The sequence below is a fragment of the Carcharhinus amblyrhynchos genome, chromosome 24, assembly GCF_965287045.1.
Source record: "Carcharhinus amblyrhynchos chromosome 24, sCarAmb.v2.hapA, whole genome shotgun sequence".
Lineage (NCBI taxonomy): Eukaryota > Metazoa > Chordata > Chondrichthyes > Carcharhiniformes > Carcharhinidae > Carcharhinus > Carcharhinus amblyrhynchos.
In genome coordinates, this window is record NC_137347.1 from 20978370 (window position 1) to 21002725 (window position 24356).

The window sequence follows — 24356 nt, forward strand, 5'->3', positions numbered from 1 at the left end:
AGTGAGAATGGAGAATTTGGCGCTCAGCCAAAACTCCATTCTCTGCAGTGGAACCAAAGAATCCCAGTTTTGGGCGAGGTTGGAAAATTCCAGCCCTTGGTAAAGCTTTGGGCCTTATCAAACATCTCCGCGTAGTTAGCAATCAAACCATGTCACAAAAATGCTGTTACATGCAGTAGAAGCATCTGGCACAACTTTTTATCCAACATTCAACAAGGAGGAATCTGAATAGTGAAGATTTTACTTTGGTTCTGTTGTCTCTTAACAATTCATCCTTGGCTTTTCTGGAAGGTGCAAGTGGTGCTCTTGCCTTTAGGGGCATAAATTATTTGTTTTCCTTGCAACTTTTTAAAATATCTCCAATTTGACTTCTATCTTTTTGCCCATTAACAGGGTTGTTTTCTTTAGAAAAGAGGCAGCTGAGGGATGATATAATTGAAGCTTAGATAGAGTGTAGACAGGAAAGATCGGTTTATCCTAGTGGAGAAGATGATTGTCGGGGGCATAAATCAAAGAAGGATTGGAGAGGGCATGGGGAGAAACTCCTTCACCTCCAGAGTGGTGGGTGACTGGAATTTGCTGCCTGATTTGGTGGTGCAGACAGAAACTCTCTACTCAATTAAAAGGTGCTGGATATGCATCTCCCACCTGCAAGATTATGGACCAGGTGCTAGAAGGCTGGATTAGAATAGGCAGCTAGTCTTTTCTCTTCATTTTGGTTGGTCTAGGCACATTGGGCTGAATGGCTACTTTTTGTGCTGTAATGTTTCTATGAATCTAACAGATTTGCCTGTTTTACTGCAGTTTCGATCTTACTTCAGTCAACACAGCCTTGCTAAATACAGAAGCTTAGTAATCCTTTTCTATTTCTCCTTTTCAAACACAATGCTAAACATGACCATATTAGGATTTCTTTTTAATAAGAATTTATTCACCATTGCGTTCTTGACTGATTACTAAATCTAAAAAGCTTGCCCCCTTGTTGATTCTTGGACATATTATTGTCGAAAGCTAACCCAAACACAAAATTCATTACCTTTCTGACATGTGCCATTTTGCCCATCCCGTTCTATATGACAGTCAACATCCGTCATTACATCCTTGTCAAATCTGTGCATTTATCCACTCCAATACTTCACAATTGCTGCCAAGAAACTTTTATATACAAACTCCTGCACTGCCTGAAATCCTTTTCTATTTCTTATTTATTTATTAAATGTTTCTCTACTTATTATATTCTCACATCTTATTTACTAAAGCTATTCCTCTCTCCTACCATTTTCTTTATATTTCCTATAGACCTAGAACCTGGTGTATTTAGGCCCCAGTCCAGACTGTCACGCGACCATGGGCTTCAGTATTGGTTTTCATGTCCTAACCACTGAGTATAATTACAATTATCCAATTTGCTCCCATGCTCGATGCATTTGTATAACTATTTTTTATTTGGGCCGTTCTCTCTAATCTATCTTTCTGTTCTAATTTTTTACTCAAATGCTCTTTATTTTCCACTCTCAATATAATGATTTTATGTATTTTAGTCTTCTCTATCTGTAATGCCTAAAGAACCATTTCTGATTAATTTTTCTTCTTTTCACTGGTTTTATAATTATTATTTAGAATGGCTTCTCCACCTGAGCCTTTGTTTCACCCTATGCTCATTTATTGGTTTAAAATGTCCTTGCTGACCTTTCTGTCCTCTTTACAAAAACCTAGCCCAGTGCAGATGGAGCTCATTCTGATGGTCCAGTTTCTTAGTGAATTGGGCAAGTGTCTCATGAAACAGGGCTATTACTTACTACCGAATTCCTCAGGCAGCCTTTTGCCTCAAACAAAGAATCCTTTATAGACACAATTAAGGATCCCAAAGGGTGTGCTGCCTACCCTGTGCCAGGTTGTGGGACATCTCAAAATGTTTGAAAAATAATCTGGAAAGGGAGAGAGAATGTTTCAGCCATTATGTTTCAGTAATTAGAAACTGAATTAAAAGAGCAGAGCATACAGGTTATAATCTTGGTAGATTGAGTCACATTCATAGGCATCAACGGATTAGCAAAGTAAACACTTGGTTAAAGGAGTGGAAGGAAGTGGTTCCACTTCATAGGACATTAGCATTAGTACTGGACTATACGTAAACTGGGTGGGGACCAAGGTCATATGAAAGGATAATTAAGACTACAAGACAGGTTTTAAATTCATAACACGGGGAACAGAGCTACTAGAAATGACAGAAACCCAATAATAAAAGAATCAGGAAAGAGAGTGAAAGACAAATTAAGGGAAGGCGCAACACTAACAAATGGACAGAGATTAGATAAATGTTATTGCACGTGCAAGCAAAATAATTACTAAAAATGAAGAATAGTAAATAAAAACAAGTTAAACTGTTGGCACAGCAAAGTACATAATATTCAAAACACAATGAGTGAATTAGAAACAATAATTTGTGGGAATATCCAGGAATATAGGAATGACAGAAACAAGGACTGGCAGCAGAAGAATGTAGGAAAGAATAGGGGGGGCGGGGGGGCAGCGGCGGAAATAACTGTGCTGGTTAAAAGTAACAAACTAGCCATAGAGAAAAGATTCACTCAGTAGTACGATACAGGAGCCAGATGGAGTGAGTTTAAAAAGGGAGCCATCACCCAAATATGGATAATAGTACCACATACCACAAACCACCAAATAGAGGGGAAGAAATTCAGAGGAAGAAACATACAGGCAACTCTACAAGGTGAGTCACAGATACAGAATTGTAGGAGATTTCACCTGCCCAAAATAAACCATCAGGGAGAAGGAGCAAAAGGAGAAAAGGAAATCAGGAAACTATACACAGGGCACCTTTCTCAATTAGTGCATAAATCATCCAACAGGAAAAGAAAATCTATTTCTGCATCTTGTAATGGGTAATGAACCGGAACAGTTAGAAGAAAGCTGGAGAGCACCCTAGTAGAAGTGATCACAATATGGTAAGGTAAGTACAAAGAACAAAAGAACAAAATCAGCCTGGGAAACAGGGCCTTCGGCCCAACGAGCCCACGCCGCCATCTCAACACCACCTCTCTACCCATGACCCCTAACTAATGTTTTATGGACAAAGGCAATTAACTGGGGGAAAATCTTGATAAAATGAGACATAAAAATGGTAGGAAATCTTCAAAAAGGTCATAAATATTGATCTTGGGGAATGCATTTCACTAAAAGCCAAAAACAAGCAAGTTGTGGATGCATAAAGAACAAAAGGATAATTGAATGAGGATGAAAGATACATTTCAAAACACTTTGGATACTAAAGAAAGATTTATTTTTCCAACTTTGCAGTTACAGTGCATCAACCAGGCAGGAAAAAGTTTCAAGGAAGAGTTGTGTAATTGTAATAATGGTAACATGACATACACCATATACATAGATGATCTGGAGGAGGGGACCAGGTATAGGGTAACAAATATGACACAAAGATGAATGGGAAAGCAAAGTGTACGGAGGACACAAAGTCTGCAGAGAGATTTGGATTGGGTAAGTGAGCGGCCGAAGATCTGGCAGATGGAGTGTAACATTGGTAAATGTGAGGTTATCCACTTTAGAAGGAATAATAGTAAAATGGACTATTATTTAAAAGGTGAAAAATTACAACATGCTACTGTGCAAAAGGAACTGGGGGTCCTTGTGCATGAATCACAAAAACTCAGTTTGCAGGTGATTAAGAAGGCAAATGGAATGTTGGCCTTTATTGTGAGAGGGGTGGAGTATAAAAGCAGGGAGGTCTTGCTGCAATTGTACTGGTGAAGCTGCACCTAGAGTACCGTGTGCAATTTTGGTCCCCTTATTTGAGAAAAGATGTATTAGCTTTGGAGGAAGTGCAGAGAAGGTTCACCATGTTGATTCCGGAGATGAGGGGGTTAGCTTATGAGGAGAGATTGAGTAGACTGGGTCTGTACTCATTGGAGTTTAGAAGGCTGAGGGGAGATTTATAGAGATGTATAAGATAATGAAGGGGCTAGAGAGAATAGAAGCAGAGATTATTTCCACTTAAAATGGATACAAGAACTAGAGGGCTCAGCCTCAAAATAAGGGGGAGTCAATTTGGAAAACAGTTGAGAAGGAACTTCTTCTCCCAGAGGGTAGTGAATCTGTGGAATTCTCCGCCCATTAAAGCAGTGGAGGCTGCCTTGTTAAATGTGTTTAAGTCACAGGTAGATAGATTTTTGATCAATAAGGGAATTAAGGGTTATGGGGAGCAGGCGGTTAAGTGGGATTGAACCACTATCAGATCAGCCATGATTTTACTGAATGGTGGGGCAGGCCTGAGGGGCTAGATGGCCTACTCCTGCTCCTACTTCTTATGTTCTTATGCTCTGCATGCCTTCTTCACTTCTTAAAAACGTGAGATTAAACCAGGATTGTTAGCAAATCACAAAATGCAGAAATACTCAGCAGATCAGGCAGCATTAGTGGAGACAGATAAACAGCTAATGTTTCAGATTGATAATCTTTCATCAGAACTGGAAAAAGTTAAAAATGTAATAAATTTTAAGCAAGTGAAAGGAGGGGATTGAAAAACAACAAATTTCTGCGTTAGGGTGGAAAACAGGAGAGATTAAATGACAAAGAGATGGTGGCGCAGGGCCAAAGTGAATGGTAATGGCGATTTACAGTTGCCTTCTGAAAGTAACAACAAGGTTAAATGACCTAAACAGGTTCAATGTCTCATCTGAGACACCTTCAACATGGCAGCGCTCCCTCAGTGCTGAACTGGTATGTCAGTCTAGACTTCTGTGCTCAAGTTTCTGATGTGAGACGTGAACCCACAACCTTCTGACTCAGGCGAGAATTCTAACAACTGAGTCACAGCTGACACACAAAGAAGTGTATTAAAATAACTGAAAGGAATCCAATAGAGGAGGACAAAACTTCCCAAAATTCTCCAGAAAATAAAGGTATAAAAAATAAGCATGGCTATCTGGCAAAAAAGCCTTAAAGCTCCCGGTTTAAGGATCATAGAATCCTATAGTGTAGAATCATACAGTCGGCCCATCAAGTCTGCACCAACAAGTGAGGAACATCTGAACTCTCCCCTAATCCCATTTACCAGCACTTGGCCCATAGCCTTGAATGTGCTGGCAAACCATCTAAAAAAATTACTACAAACTCATGAGAAGAATGTAAAGGGGAGGAAAGTGGTAAAAAAGACGCAAATAGATTTCAAAAATAAAGTTATTCTTTCAAAATGATTCCAGGGAACATGTGGTTTTATTGTCAACGTATTAGTGCACTGTAAAAACTTTGATTTTACGAGTCAGGTATCTATAATCCCTACTCTTAACATAAAAGGAGAGAGCATGAAAGGAATATACTGCGTTCAACCTCATTAGCTTCAATGGACTGCCAGTCACTCAAACCGAACAGCAGAATTAGAGTTTCATAGGTTCTCATCTGAGTTGTGTAGTGAAAAGCAGTGTTTGGTACTGAACGTTTATTCTGCCCGAGCATACTTTTGTTTGTTTCTAGGCAGGTTTATGCTATTAATATGCATGCACAAAGCATTAACAGCACTCAGTAGCACAAAGTACGTTTCACAGCAGAAGAGACAGCATGGCTGGTTGTGAATTACAAATCCAAAATGTAACAAAAGGGTTTGGATGGTGTTTCTTATTTACCAGTTAACTGATGCAATCACTGTAATTATGTTAGCAAACAAGGCAGTCAATCTGTGAACAGCAAGATCCCACATACAGGAAATTAGACAACATAAGAACATAAGAAATAGAAGCAGGAGTAGGCCATCTAGCCCTTCGAGCCTGCCCCGCCATTCAATAAGATCATGGCTGATCTGACGTGGCTCAGTTCCACTTTCCCGCCCTCTCCCCATAACCCTTAATCCCCTCTCTTATCAAAAACCCATCAACCCGCTTCTTAAAAATATTTAGCGAGGCAGCCTCCACCACTTCAATGGGCAGAGAATTCCAGAGATTCACCACCCTTTGAGTGAAGAAGTTCCTCCTCAACTCCGTTCTAAACCGCCTCCCCCTTATCTTGAGGCTGTGCCCCCAGTCCTACTGTCTTTTTTGAGCGGGAAGAGTCTCTCCACCTCTATCCTATCCATCCCATTCATCATCTTATACGTCTCAATGAGATCTCCCCTCATTCTTCTAAACTCTAATGAGTACAAGCCTAGTTTATTCAGCCTCTCCTCATAGCTCAATCCCCTCAACTCCGGTATCAGCCTAGTAAACCTCCTCTGCACTCCCTCCAGGGCCAAAATATCCTTGCGCAGGTGCGGCGCCCAAAACTGCACACAGTACTCCAGCTGCGGCCTCACCAATGCCCTATACAGCTGCAGCAAGACCTCCCTACTTTTATATTCAATCCCCCTCGCTATGAAGGCCAGCATCCCATTCGCCTTCCTGACCACCTGCTGCACCTGCAAGCTGGGTTTTTGCGACTCATGCACAAGGACCCCGAGGTCCCTCTGCACCGTTGCCTGCTGCAGTTTTTCGCCACGTAAGTAATAGTCCTTCCTACCATTCTTCCTACCAAAGTGGACCACCTCACCCTTGCCAACATTAAATTCCATTTGCCATTTCCTGGCCCATTCGCCTGTAACTAGCCTGTTAATCTGCTTTTGGCAGAATTAATTTCACTGGAAGAATTTTAGTCTGAAGAATTTTGGACACAGCACTGAGCATTGCCTCCTCCTCTCCAAATAATGCTTCGTATCTTTTACATCCAATTAAAACACCGAAACAAGCAAGATAGGCCTGCGTTCAATGTCTCAAGTGAAAGACAGCAACTGACACCCAAGTTTTGTTTCACCATTACAGTGAAGTGCCAGCTTAGATTTCATGATCAAGTCCAGGCTGGGACTTTCAGCCACATACTTCAGACACGTGTGCTATCAACTGAGCCAAAACAACAAAGTATTATCAAGGGGTGTGGAATTCACAAGCACAATTTTACTTTGGGTGGTGTGATAAACAAAAGAACAAAGAACAACACAGCACGGGAAACAGGCCCTTCGGCCCAACGGGCCCGCGCCGCCATTTCAACACAAGGAGTCCCCTCTCCACCCATGACCCTTGTCTATGCTTATGGCATTCCACATTGAGGGAAGACTAAGTTAGGGACAATTTGTTACACCAATCAGCCTAAGAGCACATCTTTGGGGTGTGGGAGGAAACCGGAGCACCCGGAGAAAACCCACACAAGCACGGGGAGAATGCGCAAACTCCCACAGACACTGGCTCAAATCCACGTATCTGCACAGCAAACAGTGATAGTCACTGAGCTGTCGTGTTGCCCAGCATCTGGTCCAGTTTAAGCGTACACTAATGACATGAAGCACCAGGCTACACTCAAAACATCCAAGAGCAGCCCTTGTATGACCCATCGCATGCATGCCCCTTGTTGGGCAACAAGGCAGACCGAAGCACCTGTGGATTAAGAGAAAAACATCAATAACATGCACATCCTTATACAAACGTTCAAGGGAATCCCCAGAAGCTCAAAAGTAAAACAAGTGAGCCAGAAAATATGTTGGAAAGTCCATAGGAATCAATTTATTCCCAGGGACGTCCCAAGGCTCCTGAACCTTATTTAAAACAGTCTCCAATATCCCTCCATCTCCATCCCGCTAATGTGCCTAAGTAACTCTTAAACAACTCCAGCGTGCCTGCGTCCACCACCTTGCTTGGCAGAGCATTCCATACCCCCACAACCCTCTATGTGAAAAACCTCCCTCTAACATCCGAATTATACCTCACCCTAAGCCCGTGGCCCCTTGTAATGTGTGTTTCCAATCTAGGAAAAAGCTTACCACTGTTAACTCTATCTATACCCTTCATAATCTTATATACCTCTATTAGATCTCCCCTCAGTCTCCGTCCTTCTAGGGAAAACAGCCCCAATTTGCCTAATCTTTCCTCATAACCCAGTCCTTCCATACCAGGCAGCATCCTGGTAAACCTCCTCTGCACTCTCTCCAGGGTCTCCACATCTTTCCGGTAATAAGGTGACCAGAACTGGACGCAGTACTCCAAATGCGGCCTAACCAACATTCTATACAACTGCAACATTAGACTCCAGCTCTTGTACTCTATACCCCTTCCTATAAAGTCTAACATACCATAAGCTTTTTCTTCACAACCCTCTCCACCTGTACTGCCACCTTCAAAGACTTGTGCACTTGCACCCCCAGGTCCCTCTGCATTTCTATACTCTTAATAGGTCTACCCTTTATCATATAACTCCACCCTACATTATTTCTCCCAAAACACATCACCTCACATTTATCAGGATTAAATTCCATCTGCCCAATATACCAGCCTATCTATATCCTGTTGTATTGCCTGACGCTGCTCCTCAGTGTCTGCCAGTCCAGCCATCTTAGTGTCATCTGCAAACTTGCTGATCACACCACGTACTCCCTCTTCCATGTTATGTTAGTGTACCTTTAAGAGTCCTTTTTTTACATTCATGCTCACAGCCTTACGTAATATCATTGTAGGGAAGAGGGAAAAAACTGTGGGCTGGTCATGTGACAGGAGTTCATTTTCAGTTTTAGAAGGGATAGCCAGCTAAAAAGAAGCGTTTTCCCTCTCTCCCTGTTGTTTTGAAAATCCCGTTGGTTAGCTGAAAACAAAATCTTGTCTTCCTGAAGGGTGAAAACTTGCTGTTGTTAGGGGCTAGACCAAAGTCTCTGGTATTTTGGGAAGTTGCCTTGTCTTCAAACTGTTCGGAGTGAATCCAGGGAACTGGAGGCTCCAACCAATGGACTCAATTTTCATGATCACATGAACAGTGGACTTTGCTGTATTGAAAGTGTTTAAAGGGCTTTGTCTATGGTAAGGCTTTTGATTTGATTGGAACACATTAACTATCTTTGCTAAGGGTTATATAATGGTTTTGTTTCTTATATGCAATTAATAAAAGTTCTTGCTAATTTTCTTACTGTACATGTTAACTATATTCTTAAATAAACTGTTTGATAAAAGATCCCTATCTCAAGTGAAACATCCGATGCTTATTCTAGCCAAATTCAAGATGCAAGACTTATGATCCAGACAGGCTCCATAAAAACACTGAAATTTCTAACCTGAATCACAACTGTGATGAAATGCAGAAGAATTCATTGTTAATATCATGCCACAATATGATCTTCAAATGCAAAACTGGAATGTTTCTCAACTAGCATCATTATTGAAAAATACTCTTTCCCCTCTTTGAAACAAAAATGAATTTCATAGGCCAACTAAGTTCAGACACATCATATTAAAGATTTCCATCTATGCTCATTGGAAATGTATTTTTTGCCATTCCATTGCCTATTACAGAGAAAAGAATATTGGGTTAACATAAGGCAGGAATATATTCAAAAGGTTCTGCAAAGCTAAGTCTAAATTCTACATTCTGAAATTTCTCTGAATAAAAAAATGTGGAAACACAGCGGACGAAATAGGCTTAGTGAATAATATCTGCATATCATACCTTACTTCCCTCCAGTAGTCCCATTGAATTTCACTGTTTCATATTATGATGTGAATAAACTGAATACTCATTCATAAATATGACACATTTCAAGTATTTATTTTTAAATCACATTTACAAAATTTACGAGTCATGGAGATGGGGAAAAAGGCCAGGGAATATAATCAATAAATACTTTGTTAGAGTGCCGATCACTCCAGTGCGTGAATCATACTGTGATCATGCTGCAGTGTGGAAAGTTAGTTTTTTAATTTCCTGGAATGGATTTATCGCCTGGTATTAGTAATACTGTTTCACTGTAGCCTTCAGATTGCACCAATATTGCATTATGCTCTTGCTCAGCACTACACAGTAGTATTAAGAGTGTTCACTTTGTATCTAAACATAGGTAATCCAATCCAATCCCATATGACTCAGTTATACTGGCACATAATTCTGCTTTTTGTTGGTACATTCTGGTCAAATTAGTTTGACTTAGCTTGAATTTTGTGGGCCCAATGAATTGAAAAGAATTATTCTTAGCACTGTTGTCTCATTGATAATCCTCAAAAATCTGTTAGAACTAAAATACGTGTAAATAAATAGAAACTTAGATTTGAACTAGATATATGGCCCCCACAATTTGAATGATAGTTCAATGTAGTCAACAAAAAATTTAAATCACCCCAAAATGCTCTTTTTGGTTGTGATGACACTGTGCCTTTAAGAAATGTGTTTAATGGCTAGGCATTAACCTGAACAGGCACTGGACTGTGGCAACTAGGGGAATTTCACCATAACTTCATTGCAATATTAATGTAAGCCTTGTGACTAGCAAGTAAACTTTAACTTTAATTTTATATTTTAATCATGTTTCTTCACAGGTTTCTCACACAGTTCCTTTGCAAGTTTTATTGACACAGTTTTGTCTGCAGCCGGTGTCCTCCAATTGTTACTGAAGCAATATAACGGGCATCATGCTTGTTTTTAATCTGCACTAATGTATGTCCTGGGATTTTGAGCCTTTTGGAATTGTTGGGTGGAGCATGATTGACAGATCAGGTGTTGTCTGGGGACAGTTTTTCCACAGAAAAGTCCATGGTTTTAGTTTTATTCTTTTCTAATGCTATTTGGATGCGAGACAGAAAACACTAGCTCTAGTTAGTTATAGTTAGAGGATGCTTGATGTAGGCACTGTCTGTTTCTCTCTCTCCAGAGGCATGCTGAAAGTTCAAGGACTGGGAAGCCTCACATGTTTATCCAAAGGACCAATTCACAGCAGGTATTAAAAAGCTGCAAAATCCAGCATCATATTACCATCACTTGCCTTTTTGTGCCAAGCTGTTTGGCTTGGAACATCACAGTTAACTGTTAAGGTTTATACTATATCATGGCTGTTTCTTATGAATGGCAAAAGTTATGCTGATTTTTCTTATTATATTTTAACTGTGTTCTTAAATAAAGGCTTTGTTTGATAGAAGTTTCCCAATGGGTCACTTAAATCATACCTGGAGTGAAACACCTTATACTCACTAAAGTAAAAACTTAGGGGCTAGGCTATCTTCATAAAACACCTCGCTGTTTCTGGCCTGGATCACGTGATGATTAGGGAGATACTCAGATACGATGTTCAGTATTTAGACATGCATGAGCCTTCGGTTAATTCTCAAAAACAGAGACTTCACCCCTTCAATCAATTATTGCCAGGTATTTTGAATGTTAAATCTGAAGAACATTAGGTATGTTTTTTGTCCTGGGAAAGCTTGAGTTTGAGCATGAGGAAGTATGTTGATGAGGATAGATGTCAATACTGTAGTTATGAAAAACATGCATATGGCATATGGTACTGCTTGAGAGGGTTCAGAAGAATAGCATATGCTATTCATGCTGTATACTAGAGTAGCATGGTGCCAATCTGTTACAAACGTAGTTTTTTATCACTTACACAATACTTCCTATGTGAGAGGGCAACACAATGGTTAGAACTGCCGCTTCACAGTGACAGGGACCCAGGTTCGATTTCAGTCTTGGGTGACTGCGTGGAGTTTGCTCATTCTTCCAGTTTCTGCATGGATTTCCTGCAGGTGCTCGTTTCATCCCACAATCCAAAGATGTGCAGGTTAGGTCAATTAGCCATGGTAAACATGTAGGATTACGGGAATAGGACAGAAGAGATGGTTTGGGTGGGAAGCTTTTTTGGAAAGTCAATGCAATCTTGCTGGGCCAAATGGCAACACTGTAGGGATTCTATGGTTCCCTTCTTCCACTAACTAAACAGTACTTCATGCCTTTATCACTTCTAGGTTTGACTCTTCCAGCATTTCCTTTGAAATGTGTGATCAATATGTTCAGTTGTTCAGCTGCAGACAATTAATTTTGTTAACCTGCTAAATTTTGAGTCTCTTGTGCATTCCCAATTTATCACTATACCATAGACAGCTGACAGCCTAGCTGCCAATGTCCCAAGCTCTAGAATTCTGCCCCTAAGATCTTTGAACTTCTGTGCTTTTCCCCTCCTTTGAGATGTTCTTTAAAACCTGCCTGTTGGACCAAGCTATAGGTCACTTGCCCTAATATCTGCTTATGTGCCTCAAAGTCACGTTTTGTTTCCTGGGATGTTTAAAGCCACTGTAAAATCAAGTATTTGTTGTAAATGGAACCAACTGCTGTTTTGAGTACGTAATCTTGATATTGCACACCTAGCTATTCACTAGTTTTGGTACCAGTATTACGTTATTGGTATGGCAGCACAAAGTATTGAAGCGTTTTTAGGTTAATGATTCTGCTCCTCCACATGAATGGGACGGATAGGATAGAGGTGGAGAGACTCTTCCCGCTCAGAAAGGACAGTAGGACTAGGGGGCACAGCCTCAAGATGAGGGGGGGGGGGGGGTTTTAGAACGGAGTTGAGGAAGAACTTCTTCATTCAAAGGGTGGTGAATCTCTGGAATTCTCTGCCCATTGAAGTGGTGGAGGCTACCTCGCTAAATATTTTTAAGACGCGGGTTGATGGGTTTTTGATAAGAGAGGGGATTAAGGGTTATGGGGAGAGGACAGGAATGTGGAACTGAGCCACGACAGATCAGCCATGATCTTATTGAATGGTGGGGCAGGCTCGAAGAGCTAGATGGCCTACTCCTGCTCCTATTTCTTATGTTCTTATGACTAATTGGATAAGCTGAACTTTGTAAATATACACCACAGTCAAAGCAAGCCAATGTTGCCAAAGCAAAGACTTTTCCTCCCCCCGTTGCTCTCTTCACATGAACATAAAGTTGGAAGATTCATGAAGGAAAAAACTAAAATAAAATTGATCTTTTGGCAGCTAGTGGATTTGAACCTCCTGATGTGTTGAATGTTTTTGTCAAGGAAATCCCCAAATTTATCAGTGTAATAAAATGGAAATCCACAACTCTATTCATCTGGATCTCCAGCACTTATCGTATCTGATGATGTATTGAGCTTACAGAACTGGCAGCAACTGCAAACAGAGTTAACATTTCAACTGAAAATGTTGACTTTTTTTCTCTCCACAGATGCTGAATCTTTCCAGCACTTTGTTTTTATTACACTTTTGCAGCATGCACATATTTTGTTTTTACTCAATAATACAAATCTCAATGATCCAATAACAAATATCACCTGAAATAAAGGGCTGCTGATGCCCACAGCAACAATGAATTTTGGAATCAAGATGGAAGCAAGCAGCAAAAGGAAAAAAATCAATTTTATTTCCTAATGTTTTGAAAAAAACTACATAAAATCTTGCTCCAAGTTCATTTTCAGTAGGGGATGCCTGTATAAACGTAACTCAAGATTATTTGCTAAATATTTGGAATTTTGTAGTTTTATTGATATCTAAATCAATAAGAGGGTTTTCTCTTGCCACCTGGGCAGCACTGCACGTTTTAAAAGAATTAAAACGTTATAAACGTTTTAATTGATTTGTTCATGGGATGCAGACTAGGCAAACATTTATTGTTCATCCATAATTGACCTGATGCGGTGTTGGTGAGCTACCTTCTTGACTGCTGCAGTCCAAGTGACGTAGGTACACCAACAGTGCTGTTAGGAAGGGAGTTCCAGTAATTTGACTCAGCGACAGTGAAGGAATGATGACATTGTTCCAAGTCAGGATTGGACTTGGCTTGGAGAGGTATTTGCAGGCAATGTTACTCTGAAACATTAGATGCCTATGTCCTTCATGATGGCACAGGTCACAGGTATGGAAGGTTGTTCTTGTGAAGGGTATGTTTAAGATTTTGCTGTTTAAACAGTCCCCGTCTTCTTGCAAGCTGAGAATGCAAAACATAATTGATCCTACATATTGGGGCATTTGTTTTAATCTGACCTAATGCAGTTTTTTTTTAGGTTGCCCCCTGGGGTTTCAGAGTAGGGTTTAATTACGTTAACAGACAAGGGAAAGAATCATGTGCTAATGGAAGGGGTTAGCCTTACAGAGATAAGCAGGCAGATTCTGCATGGGTCCGTAAGAAACAAGAGGTGTTTCTCTCTCTGGAGGTGCAATGCGATGGTCCAAAGACAGATGTCTCTCTTTCCATACGTCTCTCTCTAGAGTGTTCTAAGGCTCTAGGAACAATAACAAGTACAACCATGTCAGCCTGTTGACTGATTTTGAAGAGGAATTCGCGTGTACAAGGAATATTACTTAAGTTGGAACTGATAGAGATAAGTTTACAGTTAAGAATTGTATCTAGTCATGTTTAAGTATTTCAACTGTTAAAAGTTAAGCTAATTAATTTGCTATATTTAAATTGTATTGTTAAAATACAATTCGTTCTGATAAAAGCTCCCTAGTGTATCAATAGGGTCACAGCTGGCGTGAAACACCTTATCTGCACATTAATGCCAAAATAAAAAAAAATAGTTGGAGTCTAGTCTAACTTTATGATATATCTTGGGATTTCTGATTTGTCCCCAACATTAGCGGAACACAAAATGAACGTCAGAGAGCAGGTTAGGTACCGCTTGATAGTACTGTTGATGACCCCTTCCATCACTTTGCTGATGATCAAGAGTAAACTGATGGGGCAGTAATTGGTTAGGTTGGATTTATCCTGGACAGGGCATGCTGAACAATTGTCCATGTTTCTGGGGAGGTATCAATGTTGGAACTATGCTGGAACAGCATGGCTAGGGGGGGGATTTAGTTCTAGAGGCAGAATCTTTATTACAATTGCTAGAATTTTGTCACAGCTCTTAGCCTTTACAATATCCAGTGCCAGCCATCATTTCTTAATCACACTGAGCAAATCAAATTGGCTGGGGAAATGGCAAAGATGAATCATCCACCTGGCACTTCTGGCCCAAGATGGTTGCAAATGCTTCACCATATCTACTGCACTGATGCACTGGGCACTCCCATCATTAAGGATGCAGTACTTCTGGAGCCTCATCCAACAGCGTCAAGTCCACAGTTATCCAACAGCGTCAAGTCCACAGTTATCCAACAGCGTCAAGTCCACAGTTATCCAACAGCGTCAAGTCCACAGTTATCCAACAGCGTCAAGTCCACAGTTATCCAACAGCGTCAAGTCCATTCATGACTGGATGTTGCAGGACTGCAGAACTTAGATCTGAACCACTGGTTGTGGGAATCTTAGCTCCATCGAATGTCTTCTGTTGTGTGGCATGCAAATAGTCCTAATACAATTTTGCTGTTGCTGATGGTGTCCAGCACCTCACGGATGCCTAGTTATTAAATTGCTAGATTGGTCCGAAATCTACCTCATTTAGCATAGTGGTAATGCCACATAACGCAATGGAGAGTATCCTCAATGTGAAAATGGGACTTCATCTCCATAAGGACTATGCTGTGGCCATTCCTACCCGTAGTCACAGACAAAGGCATCTGTGACAAGTAGACTGGTAAGGATGAGGTCATGTAGATGTTTTCCTCTTGTTCCCTCGTCACCTATCAAAGACGTTGTCTCGCAAATATGTCCTTTAGGACTCTGAGTAGTGGTGCTACATATTCATTCTTGGTTAAAAAAAGTATTGGCACAATCTATCCAATGCAAAATCAATGAAACATATCACATGGTTTAAGAATTTAATAGATATTTCAGCACGTGCTGATAAAACTTAAAAAGCACATTTTGCCAAATATATACATAATGTAATATTACTACAAAGAGAATTCGAAATACACTATACTATAAGACAAATTTTGGGCATTAGCCAAAAATCCATGGAACTAACTGGTGCAAGTATATCTTAGAATAAAACGTTTGAGTTGTAAACAACTGATGCACCAGCTGCCAATCTTCACCTAAATGAATGAGTCTAATCATGGCTGACTGCACCATTCTTAATATCAAAGCAATTTGCTGCATGTGTTCCACAAGAAATGATTAATACAGAGGCCTGTACCCCATCTCTTTATGTCACTCCATTAAGGGAGGCACACCAAGTAAACTCCCCCATCACAACACAGTCACTGCAGTGTGCCTTACAATCTTCTTGAGCGTCGAGAGATCATCTGGCTAACTTTTGCATCAGGAGAACAATCAGTCATATGAAAAAGTTAAAGACAATTGTATTTAAAAAGGAGGATGGGGAAGGGAATAGCAAAAGATCAAAGTATTTTGCCGCACTTTTGGTTTCAAATCCATAATGCCCTCAAAATTATGAGCTAAGTAAAGAGCTTCTAAGCTGCGTTAACTCAGAAGCAAGATTGCAGTTGTGATTGTTTGATTTGGTGGGGAAAACAAGACACATTCTGAACAAGTTGCTCTTCTTTAGCTTTCCTCAATGTCAGCTCCATCCCCTTTCTTGTCATAGTCTCAGACTGCACCAGAGTACCCCATTTGGCCACGAGTTGAAGTTCTGACCCTACCCTCTAAAGCATAAATACTTTCATCCCTGTTTCAACTAATCATTCGTACTTCAGTCATCATAGGCCATGACTACTTAGCAGCTCTTCTAGCCAACTTTCCACCTTCTAGCCTCAGTGAAATATCTTGCACTGTCCAACTCTCCCATCAGCCCTATCATTGCCAACTTAAACTTTCTCTTAGTCCTCTTGACAACTCAAGTGTAACTCTCCAATAAGTTTATTGAAGTGCCTTTTTGGTTTTACAAAATTCCCACAACCAGAAGTTCCACCCCTTTGTCTAAAGCCACTTTTGCATTCCTTCCACTAATCCACTACTGCTGATTGTCCCTTTGGCTGCCAAGACTGTGTTCTGGAATTCTTTTCCTAAGCTCCTCCATCTCTCGCTCATCCAAGATGATCCATGAAACCCATCTCTTTGACTAACTGTTCTCTTTTGCCGAGATGACTGCAGCTCCAACAACACTCAAGGCCTTGACACAATCCAGCCTGCTTGATTGGCATTCCATCCATAAACATTCACTCCCTTCAACACTGACGCACAGCGGCAGCAGTGTGTACCATCTACGAGATGCACTGCAAGAACCTACCAAGCCTCCTAGATAACACCTACGAAATCCATGACCTCTACCACCTAGAAGGACATGGGCAGAAGATACATGGAAACACCACCATCTGGAAATATCCCTCCAATCACCAATCATCCTGATTTTGAACTATATCATTCTTCCTGGGTCCACATCCTGGAATTTGCATGTATCGACACCACATGGAGTGCAACAGTTCATGAAGACAGCTTACAAACACCTTTAATAGCAACTAGGGATGGACAATAAATACTGACCTAGGCACTAATGACCACATTGTAAAAATAATTTTTAAAAAAGTTATTCAGTCACTCTTCTCCTCCAGATCAGTGTCCAATTTTCCTTTTACACCTCTTAAAAAAAATCAGTGGGTAGTTTTCAATGTTAAAGATGCGCAAATACAAATTGTTACTGGATGACCAGGACCAACCAGCTTTATACCTTATATTTCTAAAATACTAAATTTTGGCCCCTTGTGCATCCCCGATTTCTTTTGTCCCTCCACTGGCAGCCAACCTATAGATATCATGGGTCTTAAATTCTGCAATTCCCTCTCTAAACATTGCCACCTCTCTATCTCACTGTCCTCCTAGAAAACCCTCCTTCAATGTCAGATTTTCTATCAGCACTCCTGCGAAGCACCTGAGATGTTTTGCTCTATCAAAGCTGTGTAAATGCAGACTGTCGCTCTCAGAGTATATTTGCTTATTGTTATGCCACAAGTACCAAGATTAAATTCATATCTGAACAAATGTGACTGGCTAAAACAGGCCAAGAACAATCTGCATATAAAACAAATTATACATAAACATACATTTCAATCTTATGGTACCTGTTCAGGGACAGAGTCTATTTTTCTGTTTCCATGTTTGCCAGGACATGCAAAATACACAAAACCAAATTAGGACTTCCATTTCTTTTCTTGAAGCAACTCATTTTTGCTTCTTTCTTCCTTTCTCTCCCTTAAAAATATACTGCTGCTTTATATATATTTCAAAGGAATTCATACCATAATATTAGTCATTTAATGATTATATATTTGTCCCTATTTGTAGCCACTGAAAATATTCTTAATGGTTACAAGGCTACTATGCATTTCAAAGCGTAAACTGCGACATTCAGCATTTATTCAACACACAGGAAACTACACAAATGGTGTTCTGATCTTTAACTCGTAAAGTTAACTTTTGAGAGTTAAGGCCATTAGGACACTGCCAATCACCCATCCAGTAACAATCACTGATTTAGTACTTTTCACTTCCTCAAAACATCCTCAGAGCTTCACAAGCAGTCACTTTTGAAATGTACTCACTGTAATGTAGATAAACTTGCCAGACTATTTTGCATGCAGCATGACCCCATGAAATATAATTAACACTTTAGTGGTGTGGAAGAAACATTGGTAACGACTAGGAGAATTTCTTTCCTTACAATAGTAAAAACAGAATGTTTTATATCTACCTGAATGAACAAGGCCTCAGTTCAAATTCTCGTCCAAAATACAACTCTCCTGTATTTTTGGCAATTGCTGTAATGGGGATTGAGCCCAGAGCCTGATGGTTCAGAGGTGAGGATGCTTCTACAAAGCCAAGTTGACACTCAAAAGAAAAAAAAATTAAGGTCACTGTAGTCAGACCTTTTCAGTTATATTTGGTCCAATCAGTCTGCATTGGCATTCATACTTCACAGCAGCAAGAATTCTCATATAACTGAAATCAAGAGCCATAATTATCTGTTTAAAAAGACTTCCGTTTCAGTCACAACTCTCTTGCGCTTAAATTTATATCTCTACCGTTTCTCTCGCCACTTCAACCTTTGCACACAGTCCACTCTGCCCCATTCCTTCACAATTTTAAATATGTCTATGAAATCATTTAGCAAAAACAACTCCAATTGTTTAAAGTCATTCTTAGTACTTCTATGCAAGAAAAGCACTTCATTTGCTAGAAAATGGCCCAGTTCAATGAGTGGAATTTGTGTTCAGCATGTTTACTTTAAAACTGACACCCATTACACTGTAGCCAATAAGATTTGGATGAGCCCAACTAGTCTAAAATACAACTATAACAATCTAACCCCAGTGATCTGTTAGGGCTGAACTCTCAACAGTACAATAGTTAGAATCTTATGAAGATTAGTGGCTATGGCATTACGACTAGCCTGCTCTACAACATATTTCTGTCGCACTTAATCTCTTAATTGTTCATACATTATGACAACTAACTTGGATTCTCAATACCTTTGATTTGTTTTTCACTTTCCAAATCTGTCTTGTGTTATAAAAAAGCAGAATGAATTCTCTTTTCAAACAATTCTTCTCAGCAACTGCCAATAAATATCTCAAGCCCTGTGGTAGGATGTTCCTCTATCATTATCCTGAAAGTATTACTACAGGCATTATTTTCATACTTTCTTTTAATACTTTAAAAACTAAAGAAATTTATCTCCAAGATAGCTGCCAAATTTTCTCCTCTGTAATGCCATCCTGGAAGCTGCCTTGGCAAGAGATATGCAAGGGAAAATGTGAATGGTACACAGTGCCAGAAGACCATATGTTGCTCTCCCCTTTGAGAGAACTGACTGATGGTGATTTAACCCCAGGGTCACGAGGGGCATGGTTGAGAAGGCAGGGCATTCATGAATAACCTTAGCCATTATAGGAATTGTACTTGTGCTGTTGGCTTCACATCACGAACCAGCTGTCCAGCCAATTGAGCTAACAGATCCTTGCATACATCTGTACCATCAAGCCTGAAGTTACCCAAGTCCTGCAATAATTGGTATTGTGCTTCCAAAATGTATTCCATAGGGGAAGAGAATAATTTCATTTCTATAGTGCTTTTCATGATCACCAGACATCCCAAAGCAATAGTACTCATGCTGTAATTTAGGAAATGCAGAAGCCAACTGGTGTGCAAACTCTCTCAAACAGCAATGAGATAATCTTTTTGTGATGGTGTTGAGAGATAAATATTGGCCATGACATAATTCTCCTGTTCTTCAAAATAGTGTCAGATCTTCTATGGCAACACCTCTGCTTGACATTTCATCTGAACAATGGCACCACTGATAACACAGCATTCCCCCAGTCTTGCACCTGAATATCAGCCTTAAATTTTAGTCCTCAGGTCCTGGAGTGGGACTTGAACTTATAACTTTCTGGGTCACAAGTGTGCTATGGCTAACACTGATTTATTAGAATTACAGTCAAAATTTTGATTTAAGAGATCCATGTAACTACCAATAGTTTCAAATTAATTTCAAGCAGAATAGCACTCTTGCTACTTTGCAAAGCTTCCAATTTCAATTGAGAGAGGCACTTCAAAGGAGCAGATAGCTCAAACTGTCTTACTTTCATTATCTGGAACAAGCTAGGACCAAAGGAGTTAGATCTTTTTGTTGCAGTTTGCTCTAAAGAGAGAAAGTTATTGAAATAAATTTAGGCCAGTGCTAACATGCTTCCAAAAAGCCAGAGGATTTGCCAATTTTATCAAGTTAGTACTGCAGTCACCAGCAATGCCAAATAAACAAGTCCATTTACTGACATTTCTTCATCTCTGAATTCAGCTAATCCTTGGGATTGCATGGAATATAACTTAAAATTAAATTTAATTTACAAAATTAATCAAAGTTAACTATTGCTAAACAATTGCTGAATGCAACTAATTCTGAAGGCCAATTGCATTCAGTTTTTTTTCATAGATCAGTCACACAGCAACATAGCTAATGACATGCATAGCCAAAATCTCCTCAATCCATAAGGACGTGGATCAGTACAATACAAGTCAGCAAATTTCAGAAACCTTGCCACACAAGAAATAAACTTCACCCAGACCCACTGTTGTGGGCACTCTCATGGCTAACTCAAGAGTACTCCAACAGAGCTGGGGACAATTCATAGCTCATCCACATTACTGGGCAGACAATGGTACATGGCAAGCCTAAAGGAGAAAGATTGTTAATAGAAACTGGACTTGAAGTAAATTGTCAATAGATTTTTTTGTCAGATTAATCATAAGAAAATACATAATCTTTTCCACCAACAGCTAGAATGCAATGTAATGCCTAACTTTGTTTCCACAGGCTGCTCTTCTTAATTGTTGCAATTATTTGGGTCTACTGTTCCATGACAAAAATAATCCCATCAATTCTTTAAACAATCAAATACGACTTTTCAGCTAGGACTCAAGTACGATGTCAGCATGATATTGTTGCAAGATACCACACTGTCGTATAGAAGTGACACAAGCAACTTTCATCTTATTTAGACAAAGTGCTCGAGATAGTATCTGAACTAAAAACAACACAGATTTGTGTTCTCAATTTGGAAAAGCAATACCATATAACTTCAGTAAAATACATTAAAAATACAGCGATCGACTGTGCCCATGCTGCCAACATGACCATTAGACAATTACTGTAAATACCTCCAAACATTTCAGAGAATTAATCATCCATGATTAGTCATTGTATCACAACGCTACTGCACCACCTTTAAGAACCCTTAATTTTTATTATAAGGAGTGTTTTTTCATTTACCAGAAGTTATTAAATGACTACTACCAATATAAATGGAAATTAGGTATATTAAAAGTGGGGATTTTTAAAAAAGGATACATGTTAGCAAAACTGCTTCCTTCAGCAGCAGGCAGTATCAAACATTTCATTTCATACAGGGCATTCATCTGCACTAAAACTCTCCAATCTTACATCACAGGGCAGTAAATAGTTCATCTTAAAAGTAATTTTCCTGATAAGCTTTGGCATCTTTCAGAGTACATTCAAACTGTCAACATAAAAACTAAAGCTTGCACATCAGAAATTATGCAATTAAAACATTAAAAATTGAGTGAATGCCTCAATTCATACATTTTGTCAAGTTGTCATCTTACTCAATCTTCCAAAGTAAATAATTTAACTGTATCACATTGTACAGTTTGGATAGTTCCTGTCACAATTCCCCATTTATTAATATACGCAACCTGTAAACCTGCGTCCAAATCTCATCATGGCCTCATCCACCTCTATAACCTCCTCCGGCCAGACAAACCTTCTACCTGAACTCTCTGTTCCTCTGACTCTGGCACATGCAGATTTCCCTCTACTGCTCCATTGCCACAGTCCTCAAAATCTCTCTCTTCGACCAAGCTTTTGGTCACCCCCCACTCTCTTCCCCACGCTAATAACTCCTTTGTCAGAGCGTCCATTCTGGATTGGTTACGTTTCTCAAGTAGTTAGGATATTATTGTACATCAAAGTCACTATATAAAGGTGCGCTCTTGTACAAACAGAAAATGCCAGAAACACAGGTTAATCAGCATCTATGGAGAGAACGAATAAGTTGTGCTTCAGGTGTAGACTTGAAACATTAACTTGATTGTTCTCTTGGCGTGCTGGATACTTCCAGTTTTTGTTTCGGAGTTCTCGGATCTCAGATTTTGATTTCTTTTTGTGTATATTACTGCCGTCGGTGAATTAGTCCTATTGTCTATAGTCGTTTGAGCTATTTTTTCCACACTTGGGCAATAACCGCGGGCTTAATGAAGTGTTCTGTTCCAGTTGTCAGCGTGACAGGTGGGACCAGTACATTCCAACAGCCAGCCTCTGTCTCCAGGTACTGCTACCCACAGGAAATTTATGGCCAGGCTGATTAAATTTCTTCACCCCCACCCCGAGAGCTCGACAAAGCCAGACCGTGTAGATAAGGTACAGAAAGTCCCATTTCCAGTAAGGTTAGCAGACTAGAGACCTGTGATTCTATTTAATGTCTGACTTTACCTTTTCAGTAACCTGTTCATAAATATCTCCTCCCATCCCCCTGGTCTGATAGGTTTTGTGTGTCTGCCTCTGGCCGATACTTCACGAGATCACCCCCACCCACCCCCACGCTGTTTCGGGAAAGATCTTTATGGGTTCCAGTTGCAGATAGTCCCCTCATACCTGGAGTTCCGATTTCCATTCATGGAGCCCCTTCCTCCACACGCTTGGTTTTCAGCGGCCTCTGACGGACGGGACGGGACGGGACGGGAGGGGACTGGCGGGTCGGAGGCAAGTGAGCCGCGCTTCACTCGGTTCGATCCTCCGGGCTGCTTTGGGCGGGATGGTCTCACTCTCTCTCTTCCCCCCACACCGGGGGTTGGTGCAGATCTTTGGCTAGCTGGCTGGCGGGGCCGCTCCTCTCCTCCCGGGCTCTGAAACACCGGCTGGGGCCTTTTCCGTTGACTGATCAGAGACGATTCCACCCCTCTCCGGGGAAATCGGCAGGCTGGCTCCCCCGGTTGAGTAGGAATGTGCGGCTACGGCTGCCAGTAGTCACTCACTCCGGGCCCCGCGCGCTCTCCACTTTATCTTCCGCCGCTTTCGTCTTTTTCTCTCTCCGCTACGGCGTCTCCCCAACCGGAAAAACCGTCACCTAACCGCCGGAAATGACGACTGACGGCATTCCTTGGGACTACGTCCTCGCGTCATCGTACGCTTGACACCATCACGTTTGCCGTCCCCGCCCCCCAGGCCCGGCAAACTGGTTTCCATGGAAACAGTCATCTGTTTTCTTATTATTTTGAAAGTTGCAATCATAAGAATCCCTACGGTGCAGAAGGAGCCCATTTGGCCATCAAGTCTGCACCAACTCTCTGACAGAGCATCTTACCCAGGTACTTACCCCTCGCTAATCTCCCCTTTACACATCTTGGGACACTCAGGGACGGTTTTTAACATGGCCACTCCACCTAACCCTGCACATCTTTGGAGTGTAGGGAGAAACTGGACCACCCTAAGGAAACCCACATAGGGGGAACATACAAACTGCACACAGTGACCCGAGGCCAGAATTGAACTGGGGTCTCTGGTGCTGTAAGGCAGCAGTGTTAACCATTGTGCCACCGTGCTGCCCGAAATCTTTGATGGTCTTTATTCTGAGAGGATTGTTTTCCCATCCATTCTCTCTGTTTTTAACTGAAGAACCACATTTATTTGATTCACATGGATCTCATTATTAAATTCTAGGTTCCAAATAGGACCCTGAAATCCAATTTTCAATCTGACCCCTTTTTTGGGTATGGGGGTAAATTTTCTTCCTTCTTCACTTTGGGGCTTCTTCAAGTTCAAAATGTTTCTAAAGATTAGTTTGTAGGCGTCACGTAGGCTTACATTAACACTGCAGTGATGTTACTGTGAAAATCCCCTGGTTGCCACTGTCTAGCACCTGTTCTTGTACACTGAGGGAAAATTTTAGCATGACCAAGGCATCTAACTAGCACATCTTTTGGACTGTGGGAGGAAACCGGAGCACCCAGAGGGAACCCACACAGATGTAGGGAAGAACGTACAGACTCCAAATAGACAGTGATCCGATCTGGGAATCAAACCTGGGTCCCTGGCACTGTGAGGTTGTAGTGCTAACCATTGTGCTGCCCCTCTGTGTTTAAAGGGCTGCTGTCAGCTGCTTTGCC

General features: G+C 40.7%; 1 protein-coding gene across 2 annotated transcripts in view; it reads right to left on the minus strand.

Annotated features, from left to right (window-relative positions):
- The window catches only part of LOC145357810 (protein argonaute-3), a 158376-nt gene extending 135067 nt beyond the window's left edge, over nucleotides 1-23309 (minus strand). For both annotated transcript variants that reach the window (XR_013889371.1, XM_080211327.1), the window contains exon 1: nucleotides 22846-23309. Coding sequence is in view for 1 of the 2 variants with exons in the window: in XM_080211327.1 (XP_080067453.1) it covers nucleotides 22846-22864 (19 nt within the window). In the remaining variant the exon portion in view is untranslated. The remainder of the gene's footprint in view (nucleotides 1-22845) is intronic.
- Between the last annotated feature and the right edge of the window lie 1047 nt (nucleotides 23310-24356).